Source organism: Bubalus bubalis, chromosome 16 (assembly GCF_019923935.1).
Source record: "Bubalus bubalis isolate 160015118507 breed Murrah chromosome 16, NDDB_SH_1, whole genome shotgun sequence".
NCBI classification, from domain to species: domain Eukaryota; kingdom Metazoa; phylum Chordata; class Mammalia; order Artiodactyla; family Bovidae; genus Bubalus; species Bubalus bubalis.
In genome coordinates this window covers 3,151,258-3,166,574 of record NC_059172.1, presented here as the reverse complement: position 1 = coordinate 3,166,574, position 15,317 = coordinate 3,151,258, and the positions used below count along the sequence as shown (strand labels likewise).

Here is a 15,317-nt window from a genome sequence, read left to right as displayed (position 1 = left end):
CTCCCCTTCATTGTGGTGCACGGGTTTCTCACTGCGGTGGCTTTTCTGGCTCTGGGGCACAGGCTCTGGGCACATGGACTTCAGTACCTGCAGCATGGGGGCGGGGGCGCGGGGGGGCAGGCCTCAGCAATTGTGGCACACAGGCCGAGCTGGAGGCACGTGGACTCTTCCCAGACTAGGGATCAAACCCGGGTTCCCTGCATTGGCAGGCAGATTCTTATCTACTACGCCACCCGGGAAGTCAGAGTCTCATTTTTTAAAATTCGTTTCAGATGGAATTAATGTTAGCACCCATGTCGTAGATGTCATGAGCATTAATGAAAGGATGAAGGAGGTGGCTTTCCACCAGCTTCTTTTTGTTCAGCTGTCTCCTACGTTCAGGTTGGCGCAGCTCGAGCCCGGGGGACAGAGGAGTATCACTGCGTGTACAGCTGTTGGCGGCCACGGCTTGATGTAAAGGGACTTCCCCCCCACCCCCGACTTGGGAGGTTCCCCTGCGGCCCCAAGGAATGAGGACCTGCGAAGCCGGTACCGTCTTTGTGAGTCTTTCCCACGGATGCCCCCAGGAGCCCATAAGTGTTCTCTTGTCCCTGTTCCTGGTCGGCCCATTGGAACAGCAGCTCTGGTACTAGCAGCCAACTTTCCAGAATGTGCCAAACAGGACAGGCCTGGCAGTGACCCGACCACAGGGCATCACAGCTGTATCAGGCCACCAGAGATCACCGTGTTTTGCAGAGGTAGGGTTGCCAGATTTAGCAAATAAGATGCCGAATGTCTAGTTAAATCTGAATTTCAGATAAACGTCCACAAAAAAAAATTTTTTTTTAATGTAAGTAGGTCCTAATATTGCATGGGACATATTTTCAAAGAAACTTTTCTTTGTTAATCTGAAATTCAAATTTAATTGAGCTTCTTCGTGTATTTTACCTGGGAACCCTGAGAGGGAAGCTAGATACTGAGAGGGAAAGCAACTTGCTCGGTTCACACACAAGCCAGGTCTCACAGCGGGGTCCGTCGGCCCCCAGTCTCCAGCCTCCCACCCCTTGACACAGATACCCAGCTTTCTGGGTTGTTTTTTTTTCTTTCTGGTTTTGGTTTTGCTTTTCCCAGTTTTCTGTTTTTCACTTAAGGTGAATGCTTGCTGAACTGGGTGTCCCAGATTCCTCGCGTGTTACAGAGAGGTAGAACCACGGACTCCAGGTAGCCAAGAAAAGAAGGGGAAACAGCCACGGAGGAGAGCAGGGGTGAAGTCAGGACCTCAGGAGGTCCAGTCCAGGCTTTATCTTCAGGAGAAGGCTCACCAAGTAAGCCAGAGGCTCTTAGCTATTACATCAAATGGGCACCGCTGGGCCTCTTTCCAGAGCGTTCCTTTAGGGATCCAGTCCAAAGAGCAGTTCCAGGAAGGCAGCTTGCTGGTAAGCTGCAGGTCTGGGACATTTGGGGTCTGGGATGGCTCCATCACCGCCCGGTGCAGAGGGAGCAGGACACAGCTGTGTCCAGCTGAGATCCGCACCCCAGCTTCCCCAGCCCGGATCTCCAGGGGCTTTGAGCTGAAATTCCAGGAGGGGGCTGGACCAAGTGGTCCGGCCCAGCCTGATTTACGGGAAACCACACCAGCGCTCTATCCGCCTTAATTTGTAACTGGGCAGTGTCCTGGGCCAACCAATAGCTACGACCGAACCCCCACCCATCGCAGCCTCCCTAACCCTGGGGGACTAGCCGCTGAGTCGGCCCGAGGCAGCGCAGCGATCGGAACTTAGGAGCAGGTTTGTGCTGGCAGATGGGGGTTTGGGGAGGAAGGCGGTCTCCCGTCCTCACTTCCCTCCCTCCCGCAGGCCCCCCTGTCTCTGCGGTCTCTGGGCGTCGCCAGTGCCCCTTCCCTCCCCTCCCCTCCGACCCGCCCCCTCCCCGCCCGGCCTCATTGTTGAGCTGCAGCGGGACCCTCTAGATGGAGCAGGTGGACCAGCCCCCGGGCCTGGGAGGGGGCTGGGACGAGGGGCCAGCCGAGCCGGGAAAGGGACGCGGTCTGGGAACAACAAAACAGGGGGAGGCGCCGGGAGGAGGCGCCCGGGCGGGAGGCGGTAGAGGGAGTTGAATGGGGGCGGGCTCCGTGGGGGTGGGCGTGCGGGAGGGCCCCCAGACCCCAGGCTCCGAGCTGGCACCCGAAGCTGGCTGACCCTGCAGGTCCGGGCTGAAGTCGCCTCCCAGATGGCCTCCAGGCTGACCCCGCTGACCCTCCTTCTACTGCTGCTGCTGGCTGGGGTGAGTGACCCCTGCGCGGGCCAGGCGGGAGCAGGGCTGAGGTTAACCCTTCAGGCTCCGGGGAATTCGGAGAGCTCCTCCTGGGATCGACACCAGGGGTCCTCCCACCAGAGTTGAGTACACAGCTTGGAAAGAGCAAGGACTCAGACCCACCTAGGGTCTAATCCTGCCTGGCCCGCCACCCCGTACCCGCTGCGGTGGCCGGGAGCCTGGCACTTAGGCGAGCTGACCAGTCCTGCTGCACAAGGTGGAGAATAAAGCAGAAAGGCGAAGGAGATGGACAGCATTTTGAAACTAAAAAGCAAGAGCTCCTCGTGGAAACCTGAGCTGCGGGGTGAGGGTGGGAAGGCTCCCCCCAGTGGTGCCGGAGGTCAGGGGTAAGGGGTGAGCCAGGGAGAAAGGGGGGTGTTTGCCTTGGCTTGTGCATTCAGTGGGCGTGTGCGGAAGTTGACTTTAGCATTGCCCTTTGAGATGGATCAGATGATGTGGTGGTGATCAAGGCATCTGGAAGCAGAGACCCAAGTCTGACCCCTAGTTTTTCCTCCAGCTTCTCTTAAGACCCTGTGCTAGTTGCTGAATTTGTCTCAGCATCGGCTTCTTTTATCAGTTAAATGGGATAATGCGGGCTTTCTCTGAAGCAATCCATGGTGAGGCTCCAGGGCAGGCCCCTGTCCTACCAAGCTTTGTCAGGAACAATTCTCTGGTATCCCACCTTTGATGCTCTGGCGGCTCAGTGGTAAAGAATCCACCTGCCAATGCAGGAGACGCGGGTTCAATCCCTGGGTTGGGAAGATCCCCTGGAGCAGGAAATGGCAACCCACTCCAGCGTTCTTGCCTGGGAAATCCCACGGACAGAGGAGCCTGGTGAGCTACAGTCCATGGGGTCGCAAAGAGTCGGACAGACTTAGCCACCAAGCAACACATCCCACCTTCTCTTTGAGTGTTTGTGTTTAAAGGGGACTGTGCCTCATAATGAAAGAAAGAAAGAAAGTCTCTTGAACCACAGGACAGAGTCACCTCAGATATGATCGTCGGCCCAGGGAACTTACAAGAAGGGGAAAGTGAAGAAGACAGCCAGAAAGGAGGTATTCTCGACGGCGAGTCCATTCAAGGCAACGAGGACTCTCCCACCTTGCTGATAACTAACCTGACCGTCGTGCAAGCCAATGTCACCAAGCCCTTCAGCCAGCCTGCCACCGAACCGGTCCAATCAACCATCCAGCCCACTGCTGAGCCCTTCTGCCCGGCGCCCGTCACCTCCTGCTCTGACTCGGAGATCCGCTCAGCAGAGGTGGTGCTGGGGGAGGCTTTGACAGACTTCTCCCTGAGGCTCTACCAGGACTTCTCAGTGTTGAAGAAGAAGGAGACCAACTTCATCTTTTCCCCCTTCAGCATTGCCAACCTCCTCACCCAAATCCTGCTTGGTAAGAACCCGAGTTCTCTCCAGCTCCTGTGTTTGACGTTCCCTTGAGGCAGGGTCCCTGATAGCTCAGTTGATAAAGAATCCGCCTGCAATGCAGAAGACCCCGGTTTGATTCCTGGGTCGGGATGATCCTCTGGACAAGCGATAGGCTACCCACTCCAGTGTTCTTGGGCTCCCCTGGTGGCTCAGCTGGTAAAGAATCCACCTGTAATGTGGGAGACCTGGGTTCAATCCCTGGGTTGGGACGGTCCCCTGGAGAAAGGAAAGTCTACCCACTCCAGTATTCTGGCCTGGAGAATTCCATGGACTGTATAGTCCATGGGGTCACAAAGAGTCAGACATGACTGAGTGACTTTCACTTTCACTCACTGAGGCAGGGTAGGTATCTGGATATAGATACAGCTATGCCAAAGGAAGGAAGCTGTGAAAATGGGCTACGTTGGGGGTGGGAATCTTTTTATTCTGGAACTTACATTTATTCTTTCATTTAACAATGATTTAATAGGCACTACTTATACTAAAGGGCTTCCCAGGTGGCTCAGTGGTAAAGAATCTGCCCGCCATTGCAGGAGACATGGGTTCAACCCCCGGGTCAGGAAGATCCCCTGGAGGAGGAAATGGCAACCCACTCCAGTATTCTTGCCTGGAGAGTTCCATGGACAGAGGAGCCTGGCGGGCTACAGTCCATGGGGTTGCAAAGAGTTAGACACGTCTTAGTGACTAAGCAACAGCAGCAGCAGCATGACTTATAAAATCCTATGAACTGTGCAAGAACATGTAAATAAGGTTGCAGCCCATTCATCATGGTTCAGGGCAAGGCCATAAGGAAACGACAAGAGAGGGACATAGAGTAGAACCATAACAATGCTGCTTTTCAGCTGTGTGACCTTGGGTGGATCACTTAACTTCTCTGAGCCTGAGTCCTCTGTGTAAAATGGAAATGGTTGTGAAAGTGAAAAGTGAAAGTGAAGTTGCTCAGTCATGTCTGACTCTTTGCGACCCCATGGATTGTAATCTACCAGGCTCCTCAGTCCATGGAATTTTCCAGGCAAGAGTACTGGAGTGGGGTGCCGTTTCCTTCTCCAGGGGATCTTTCCAACCCAGGGTTCGTCTCCCGCATTGCAGGCAGACACTTTACCATCTGAGCCACCCTTAAAAAAAGAAAAATTAAGCAGATAGCCCAGTGCCTAATGTGGCAGGAGGTCAAAAAAGTGTTAATCCCTCCACTTCCCTGAAAGACCACTGTCAAGTCCCCTGGGGTAATTTACCTTAGAAATGGCACAAAAAAGTGCTCCAGGCAATGGGAACAGCTGTTGCTCCAAAGGGGAATTCCAGGAAGGCTACTGCAGCCAATACAGTGAGGAACAGGGGAACCTTTCTACTAGAGTCCCAGAATCCTAACGTCCCTGGCCTGTATCCGATAGATGCCAGCGGCATCCCACACCTCCAGGTGTGACACCCAGAATGTCTCCACATGTGGCCAAGTGTCCCCTGGGATGCACATTTCGTTTGATTGGTTTCAGTTAATTTTGTTATTGCCCCTCCCCCCAAAACTGGCTTGAATCTTTTCTCCACCCTCCAGTTATGAACTCCATGATCTTAAAATGAGTAGATTACTTCCTCTCTTATACCTCAGTTTTCTCATCTGCATAATGGGGATAGTAACTGTCCTTACATAAAAGGGTTATAGTGAAGATTCAAAGAGATACTATAGGAGAAGCACCTACGATGCCTGGAACAAAGTGAGTGCTTGCTGAGTTCTATCTATTACTACACAGAAGGTGTGGACAATCAGTATTTAATGATGAACAAGGGAAAGGGTATTGGGCATCTTTTATGAGTCTCTGCTCTTTCTTCTTAATGACGAGCTAGTGTCCCTGGTTACAGGCTGAACCTTTGTAAACCTGAACCGACTAAATAAGAGGTCATGTGGGACAGGTGATGACTGGACCAGGCTTTGGGTGACGAGTGGTATTAAAATTAGATAGGAAAATGCAGGAAGGGAATATTTAGTCCTAGAAAATTCTGGATTGTTCATAATTCCCCCACCCTTCTCTTTCTGACATGTGTTGTCTTTGAAACCATTTCTGGCTCTGATGATACGGGGTTAAACCCCCGCCCCGCCATTGCAGCCTGGTCTCCTAACCCTGACCCCCCTCCGCTCTCTGCTCTTGGCTGCAGGGGCTGGAGGAGAAACCAGGGTCAGCCTGGAGCGCCTCCTCTCTTACCCCCAGAACTTCAGCTGTGTCCACCACGCCCTGAAGGCCTTCACGTCCGAAGGTTTCACCTCGTTCTCTCAGATCTTCCACAGCTCAGGTGAGCGTCAGGGGGAAGGACAGCAAGGGCTGAGCTGGGCCCTCAGGATTTGAGTGGGTGCCTAGCACTGGGGATGGAGGAGGAAACGACAGCCCACTCCAGGATCCTTGCCTGGAGAATCCCATGGGCAGAGGAGCCTGGCAGGCTACAGTCTGTGGGGTTGCAAGAGCAGGACATGACTGAGCGACTAAACCATCCATCTGTAGCACTGGGGAAAGAGAGGACAGAGGGAATGTTAGAACCAGAAGCCGGAGGGCGGGGGCGGGGAGGGCGGGGAGGCATGCAGAGCAGGGCGGGGCCTGAGAAACACCAGGTGGCTCCTGGGTGCCAGATAGGTGCCCAGGTGAGACCGTGGGCAAGTCATTTGCAGTCATCAATTTCATCAAAGTAAGAACAGTCCTCTGCATTCAGGAGCAGAGAGGGCTGGAGGGCTGGAGGGCTCTAGACGTGAAATAGACCAAACAATGTCAGTCTGGGGATTCCCGGGTGGCCCAGTGCTGAAGACTGACCTTTCACTGGCTGAGTTCAGGTTTGAGCCTTGTTGGGGAACTAAGATCCCGCCAGCTGTGAGGCCAAAAAACAGAGAAAGTGTGTGAACCAGGGTCAGGGGTCTTGGGACTCCTGTTCTTTGTATGTTTGTTACATGAATTTGTTGCCATTTATGCATGTTGCATTATTAGGTAAGGTGATCAGAGCAGTCAGTGGTAAAGAATCCGCCTGCCAATGCAGGAGACATGGGTTCGATCCATGGGTCGGAAAGATCCCCCTGGAGGAGGAAAGGGCAACCCACTCTGGGATTCTTGCCTGGAAAATTCCATGGACAGAGGAGCCTGGCGGGCTACAATCCATGGGGTTGCAAAAGAGGCAGACATGACTTAGCAATTAAACGATAACAACATCAGAGCAATAAGCTTCCAAAATGATCTAATGCAGTTCATTCAGATTTTGTTCCCCAGAGCCCGAGGTTTCTGCAGAACTGCTGCAGGTGGGAGTGGGAGTTAGGGAGGCTGAGGGGAGGGGGCTGGGTGGGGGGAGGGGATGGGGGTGGGGGGTGGGGCAGCACTTTCTGTGAGACAGGGATGGAGCCAGGTGGGCTCTGAACTCCCACCCAGCCTCAACCAGAGCCCTTTAGTGTAGTGGGCTTCAGACATGACTACATTTGAAACCTCAGTTCTCCTGAGCTTAAAAATTACAGGTTTAGTGTGATCCACTTTTAAACTGGGGAAAAAAATTCTGTCTTTTTTTTAACTATAAAAGCAATACCCATTCATTGTTTAAAAAAAAAAACACTGAGAAAATATTGGAATTCCCTGGCCATCCACTTGTTAGAACTCCACACTTCCACTGCAGGCGGCACGGGTTCAATCCCTGGTCCGGGAACTAAGAGCCTGTGTGCTGCTCTGCGTGGCCAAAAAAAAAAAAAAGAGAAAATATAGGAAAGAAAAAAGAAAGAAAGAAAGAAAACTCATCTTTAAAAAAAAGAAAAAAAACTTCTTTTAGAGATGGGAAAATTATGACTCAGAGGGGTTCAAGAAACTTTGCCTTTTTTACTCATTTGCTATAAATCGAATTTATCCTCTGCCTTGCTAGGTTGGCAGAAAATACAGCTGCAGTCAATATTTCATATTTAGTTCGGGAAAATTTTTTGTTTCGAACACTTTTTTTCTCTAGTAGGCCTGGGTTTTGGAGAGCAAAACCCAGGAAGTCCTGTTACAACGTTCCACTGAGACTAGAAAGCGGTCTGAATGAAGGGAAGAAAAGAAGAAAAATACAGGCGAATGCAAGCTAAGATGTCAAAGAGCTGCCTTGCTGAGCCGCGGCCGCCTAGCAGTAGAGGCCTGGGATGGGGCCTCCTGCTCTCAGCTCAGGGTCTGGGCTACAGAGCATCTGTCAGAGGAGGGGCTGCAGCCCTGCTCCACACCGCGTTCATCGGGGTCGAAGCCAGCTCCCTCTGTAGGGCTACTCCCAGAAGGGGAGAGGGTGTCCCGGATCTCGAGCCTGCGTCTCTCACCCTCCCCTCCTCCCCATCCCTGCAGACCTGACCATCAGGGACACCTTCGCCGACGCCTCTCAGAGGCTCTATGGCAGCAGCCCGAGACCCCTGGGAAATGACAGCACAGCCAGCTTGGAGCTCATCAATGACTGGGTGGCCAAGAAGACCAACCTCAGGATCAGGCGGCTGCTGGACAGCCTGCCTGAGGACACCCGCCTCATCCTCCTCAACGCTGTCGCCCTGAGCGGTAAGGGGGCGTCTCCCCATCCTGAGGTCTTCCTTCCCTTCCTGGCTTGAAATCCACTCAACCCCAAGCTGCACCCCTGGATCCGCGGTACCTGCCCCACCCCGTGCCCACAGAGCGTTTAACTCCCTTTCCTCTGGTCCCCACCCGCCTTAGAGTTACCCTCCCCCTGCTCTTCCCTCTAGCCAAGTGGAAGATAGCCTTTGATAAAGGCAGAACAAGCACAATGCCCTTTCACCTCAAATCCTCTGCCATCAAAGTGCCCATGATGAACAGCAAGAAGTACCCTGTGGCGTCTTTCACAGACCGGACTCTGAACGCCCGGGTGAGTTCTTGGCCCTCCCCACTCCTGTCTCAGAGCCTCTTGCGCATCCTGACTTCCTTTCTGCTCTGGCTCCATTGGTGTGGGGCACACCCTTCCACTGAAAACCCATCTTTTGTCCTGCTTCCATCTCTGTTTCCACCCTATCTTTTCTCCTTCTTCCCTTCTCCAGCCTGGGCCAAGGGAGGCATTATATATTTGAGGTTGGAAAGCAAGATTCTAGTTTCCTCCTGCGTCTCTACTGCGTCAAATGGCAAAAAGTGAGTCGTGTTCCTGTTCTGTGTCTTGGTTTCTCTTCCCAGTCAACCCACCAATAGACCCTGCTTGCTTAGGAACTCCTCTGTGTGTGTCTGGTGTACACATGCATCTGTGTACGTATGTGTGCACATGTCTGGGTATATCCATGTGTTCATGTATGTAGTAAATGCATGCGTGTGCATGTGTTAAATGGCTTAAGTTCCTTAGCAGAAATTGAACAGTATGATTTCAGTGAATGAAGAGGGAAGGAAGAGAGACCAGATGTTTTCTTGGTTTTCTTCTTTATGTTGTTATTTCTTTCTTAAACCTTTTATTTTCTCTTGGTGTACAGCCAGTTAGGGCTTGCCAGGTGGCTCAGTGGTAAAGAATCTGCCTACCAATCCTGGAGATGCAAGAGATGTGGGTTTGATCCCTGGGTCAGGAAGATCCCCTGGAAAAGAAAATGGCAACCCACTCCAGTATTCTTGCCTGGAAAATTCCATAGACATAGGAGCCTGGTGGGCCACAGTCCATGAGGTCACAAAAAGTCGGACAGGACTGAGCACACACGCACACTCGTACACATGCACACACTCATAGCCAGTTAACAAACAACGCTGTGATAGTTTCAGGCAAACAGTGAAGGGATTCAGCCCTGCATGTGTATGGACCCGCTCTCCCCCAAACCCCCTCCCATCCAGGCTGCCACATAACACTGAACAGAGTTCCTTGTGCTGTACAGCAGGTCGCTGTTGGTTTCCCATTTTAAATATAGCACCGTGCACATGAGTGACCAGATATTTCTGCCTTGTTAGGGTAGCAGGCCACAGACCTGTGAGACAGGGAACAGCAGGAAATGCCCAGTGACGTGGGGTCAGGCTGGGAAAGACAGGACCTGTTCTGGAACATGCCAGGGCTGTTTCCACCCGGGAAGCTTTCCTACCCTTCCCCTCTGCTGGACCCTCTGCAGGCAGATTGTCACATAACTTGTTCCTCTGGCTCATCTGGTGTGAGCTGAAAGGTCACCTAGGTGGAGGAGACCTCCCCCTGCTTAAAGTCCCCTCCTCCTCACCCTGTTTTATTCCTAATAACGTTTTATTACTAATATATCCATGGACTGTATTGTCTTTGTGTTGTTCAGTTGCTAAGTTGTGCCCAACTCTTTGTGACCCCATTGACTTCAGCACGCCAAGCTTCCCTGTCCTTCACTGTCTCCCAGAGCTTGCTCGAACTCGTGTCCATTGAGTTGGTGATGCCATCGAACCATCTCATCTTCTGTCACCCCCTTCTCCTTCTGCCCTCAATCTTCCCCAGCAGTCTGCCCTTCGCATCAGGTGGCCAAAGTATTGGAGCTTCAGCTTTAGCATCAGTCCTCCCAATGAATATTCAGGGTTGATTTCCTTTAGGATGGACTGGTTAGATCTCCTTGCTGTCAGAAGGACTCTCAAGAGTCTTCCCCAGCACCACAGTTCAAAAGCAGGGTTCTTACTACTATCTGAATTACGTTGTCTATTTGCCTATTTAATTGCAGTATTGTCTATCTCTCTGAGATTTTGTGATCGAGACTTTCTCTCTCTTTTCCCTACAATATCTGAGGGCCTAGAGCAATGCCACATATAAAAAGTGCTCATTATGTTTGCTAATGAGCGTTCAATGGAAGATGCTAAAGGGAGCAGCTCACTCAGAATGAGTGGCTAGGAAGATGTCACAGAAGTGGCTACTTTTGACCACTCTTAACCACCCATGCACTTCTCCACCTCTCCATCCATCCATCCCTACCCAATGGCTTTCAGTATTGCCAACTGTTTAACAGAACCAGAATACGTGTGCAAGGCAGAAAGCGTGAGGATGCCGGGCAGGCTTGGGGCATCACTCTAACTCAGAGTATTTCGGGGGAGAGTATCAGGGTGAGGGATTTTTAATGACAAAGGAGGAGGGTATTTATGCAACCCCCCTCCCACTCTTTGGGGTTGGCCAGGTGACTTAGCCGGTAAAGAATCCACCTGCAAGGCAGGAGGCCTGGGTTTGATCCCTAGATTGGGAAGATGCCCTGGAGAAGGAAATGGCAGTCCACTCCAGTGTTCTTGCCTGGAGAATCCCATGGACAGAGGAGCCTGGCGGGCTACAGTCCACGGGGTTGCAAACAGTCGGAGATGACTGAGTGACTAAGGCTTTCACTTTCACTTTCCCCACTCTTTACAGTTCCATGGGTTTTAAACAAATACTTTATTTGATATGGGCGTCCCTGTGGCTCAGCTGGTAAAGAATCCACCTGCAATACGGGAGACGTGGGTTCGATCCCTGGGTTGGGAAGATCCCCTGGAGAAGGGAATAGCTACCCACTCCAGTATTCTGGCCTGGAGAATCCCATGGACTGTATAGAGTCCATGGAGAAGAGTATAGAGTCTTGGAGAAGACTCTTGAGAGTCCTTTGGACTGCAAAGAGATCAAACCAGTTAATCCTAAAGGTAATTAGTCCTGAATATTCATTGGAAGGACTGATGCTGAAACTGAAACGCCAATTCTTTGGCCACCTGATGTGAAGAACTGACTCACTGGAAAAGACCCTGATGCTGGGAAAGAGTGAAGGCGGGAGGAGAAGGGGACAACAGAGGATGAGATGGTTGGATGGTATCACCGACTCAATGGACATGAGTTTGAGCAAGCTCCAGGAGTTGGTGATGGACATGGAGGCCTAGTGTGCTGCAGTCTGTGAGGTCACAAAGAGCTGGACATGACTGAGTTGACTTTCACTTCACTTCACTTCACTTATTTGATGTAGTCACATTATAAATTCAACATCAAAGTTTTACTTAAGCTTTTAAATTTTTAGCTGAAGTTACTACATTATTAATCATAATTTTTTATAAAACATTTTCATTTGTTCTTTAATTAAACCATATTGACCAGATTAAACTCCTTTAAGCCATTTGTTTCATTTACAAATATGGTTAATTAATCTTTTCCTAAGCATTATGAGCTTATGTATATACTTTATAAATATACTTCGTACATTTGGCATACTTGATTTTCTTTTTTAACATGTTAAATACTTGACTGGACAGAATCACAGCCCTGTTTGTCCATATCTTATGGTACCTCAAGCCCACTTGTGAAAATTAAATTTGAAGAGTAAATCAACTTTCAATCAACATCTCAACTTTATTCTCAAACCGAATGCACCTATCCTACCCCTCTTTGTCCAAAAGCATAAAGCTAGCATGTCTGACTCTTAAAAATTATACACGCTATTTTAAATAACAAACACAGATTACTCTGAACTTATCACCCAGCGTTCATACTACAGAATTGCTTTATTCTGTCATTCCCATACTTCATTCTAAATTTTCCTGGAATTTAAGGAATATTTCCCCAATGAAGGGGGTTAGGTTTACCAACTCAAGTACGCTAGGGTTACTAGCTGGAAATTTCAAGGCCACAGCGTGGTGATTTTTGGTCAGAGAGGCGAGGCCCGTACACAGGACGTGGAGGGCGCAGCGTCTGGCCAGCGCCCCCGTGCAGGCCCTCTGTCGACAGCGCCCGAGCGGCCGTGCTCTTCACGTGACACCGCGGTGTGCAACCTGCTTCTTCTGGACCAGTTTTTCAAATTCCAACAACTGATTGGTTTCAGTTAACGTCTTCATTGCCCAGTGGAGTTCTGCATTCTAGATTGTTCTTGTCCGTCTCTCAGCCTCGACCCTAATGCCATTTCGGTGATAGTCTTCTGTCCTCTCCGTCCGGGGTTCCCAGTCTTGGCACTCCTGACACTTTGGGGCAGTGACTCCTCGTACGAGGCGCTGGCCCCGGCCCTGCGGGGCTCAGGAGCAACCCTGACTTCTGCCCGCTACATGCCAGTAGCACTCTGAGCGCCCGTTTCTGCCAGCTCCAAGCGTCACCAAACGTCCACCGGGGGCAAAGCGTCCCGAGTTGAGAACACTCGTGTATGGCGCTTGTGGTTCCTGTACTTCTCTCCTACTTTCGTCTGGCCACCGGTTGTAAGTCTTTCTACTGGCAAACTGCAAAGGTAGGCTGGGATCAGCTTGTATACCATGCTGAATGCCAGACCAGGAGCTTTATACCTACCCTCATAGGCAGGGAAAAGCCATCAAAAGTCTTTGAAAGGACAGACCTGATAACTCTGATGGTACATCATGTGCTTTCTACACTTTATGCACGACATACGTGAAAGGAACTGGGCTCAGAGGTCCCATTGCTTGCCTGGATCGCACAGCTCAGCAGTGGCAGAGTACGGGTGTGACCTTCAGCCTGTGAAATCAGAAACTCTAGCTCATTTCTCTGCATCTCACCAGCACAGGGTCAGACCAGCACTGTTTGCCTACCTGGCCACCCCATCTTGTGGCAAAGCCTGCGAGCCTAGTTCTGGCTCCTTCCTGAAACAGTACAGACTGGAGACCAGCTTCGGGTCCCAGAAGGTAGGGGCCAGGAGAGAGCGGGGCAGGAAGACTGATAAGGTGCATCTCTTCCTGTCCAGGTGGGCCGCCTGCAGCTGTCTCACAACCTCAGCTTTGTGATCCTGGTGCCCCAGACCGTGAAACACCATCTCCAAGACCTGGAGCAGGCTCTCAGCCCCGCCGTTTTCAAAGCTGTCATAAAGAAGCTGGAGATGACCAAGTTCCATCCCACTCACCTGACGATGCCTCGCATCAAAGTGCAGAGCAACCAGGACATGCTGGGTGAGTCCTGGCAGCCCCGGATTGATCCCAGGCCCCCGGAGGGGAAGAGGTTGTGTGTGTGGGGGATGGGCCGTAAAATGTGGTCAACACTCTCTTGAGTATTTTTCACATCCATCATCTCAGGTTGGGCTTCCCAAGTGGCTCAGTGGTAAAGAATCTGCCTGCCAATGCAGGAGATGCAGGAGACCCGGGTTCGATCCCTGGGTCAGGAAGATCCCCTGGAGGAAGAAATGGCAACCCACTCCAGGATTCTTTCCTGGAGAATCCCATGGACAGAGGAGCCTGGAGGGCTACAGTCCATGGGGTCACATAGTCTGAACGACTAAACACACACACATGCCATACACATCCCTTCGTTTTCTTTTATCAAACTTGGTCTCCTAATAGATGATCTCATTTCCTGATCTCGTTTCACGCCCTGGTACGTGATGTCATTTGAGAACGAACGTCCTCCTTCTGATTCGTCACCTCGTTTCCAAGGTCCTTGTTGATGAGGAAGCCACGGCATCAGTTGTCAGGGTTTTGGGGGGCTTGGGGCCCGGCCTCTGATCACTTGAGAGGAAGTGGTGACTGGAGTGAAGATGGGCCCATGGATTAAGGAGCCCACGAACGGGACTGGAAGGCACATTGTAGCGTGACTACAATTCGATAAGCAAGGAAGAGGAGGAGAAAGAGAGGGTTGGAACTTGGGATCAGCCCAGGAAATCAGGACCCATGTCTCCAACTGTTGAGGTTTCCGTGCTGGTCTTTTTTGGTTTTGTTTCTTAATGTAATATTTTAATTTAAAAAGTACTTTAGATGACTTTTTTAAATTTCACTTTTTATAGTTTTTAGAGGTTGCTTCCCGTTTACAGCGACTGCCGACCGTGGGCCGCGTCCCCGTGTTGACAGTCATGCAGGCCTCTGACGTGTCGCTTCCCCCGTCTGCGCCCTAGATTACTTTGACTTCATCTACGACGTCAACCTGTGCGGGCTGACGGAGGACCCGGACATGCAGGTGTCTGGGATTCGGCACCAGGCCACCCTGGAGCTGACGGAGAGCGGGGTGGAGGCGACTGCGGCCTCGGTCGTCTCCGTGGCCCGCAACTTGCTGCTCTTCGAAGTGCAGCAGCCCTTCCTCTTCCTGCTCTGGGACCAGCAGCACAAGTTCCCGGTCTTCATGGGCCGGGTGTACGACCCCAAGGGCTGAGCCCGCCCCCGGGGCCTCAGCTCACCTAGCTGCAGCACTTGCCCGTCCCCGCCTCCCACCTCAGGCCTGCCCTCCACACGAAGGGCTCCCCTGGGGTCCCGTGAGGGGCCCGGCTTCCCTCCTCCCTTACCGTGACCCCTCCAAAGCACTTTTTGCCACTTTCTCTGGTACAGATACAGCAGACTTCACAAATAAAACCTGGCAAACCATGACTTTCTCTCTCATTTGCCTTCCAGTTTTAGAAGATGCGGGCTTCCATGGCCCCGTATCAGCTAGCTACTGCGGTGTAACAAGTCACTCCAAACTTAATGGCTTTAAATAGCAACTGTTTATTATTTCACAGAAGCCTGGGAGTTAGGGCTGATCTCACTGATCTGGGCTGGGCCAGGCAGACCTTCCCTGTGCTCGCTCATATGTCTGTAAGAGTTGGTGGGGTGACCGGGGGTGACTGACCTACAGTGGCCTCGGCTGGACCACCTTGGCTCTCCTCTGCACGTCCGTCTCCTGGATCCTTCCAGCAACACTCACCTGCGGTGGCACAGTTTCCAAGTGAAGAGTCAGAGACGCAGTCCTTTTCACACCCTGCGGCTCGGCTTGCATCAAATCTACAGTCCTGTTCGCCAAAGCAAGGCACATG

General features: G+C 51.6%; 1 protein-coding gene across 1 annotated transcript; it reads left to right on the top strand.

Moving 5' to 3' along the window:
• Window positions 1-1,634: 1,634 nt before the first annotated feature.
• SERPING1 (serpin family G member 1) lies at window positions 1,635-14,892 on the top strand. The gene is made up of 8 exons (XM_006080734.4): window positions 1,635-1,766; window positions 2,185-2,262; window positions 3,269-3,686; window positions 5,867-6,001; window positions 8,038-8,241; window positions 8,424-8,563; window positions 13,290-13,491; window positions 14,427-14,892. Exons 2-8 carry the CDS (start codon window positions 2,209-2,211, stop codon window positions 14,678-14,680), a joined length of 1,407 nt encoding a protein of 468 aa, XP_006080796.3. The 5' UTR covers window positions 1,635-1,766; window positions 2,185-2,208; the 3' UTR covers window positions 14,681-14,892.
• The last annotated feature ends 425 nt before the right edge of the window (window positions 14,893-15,317 follow it).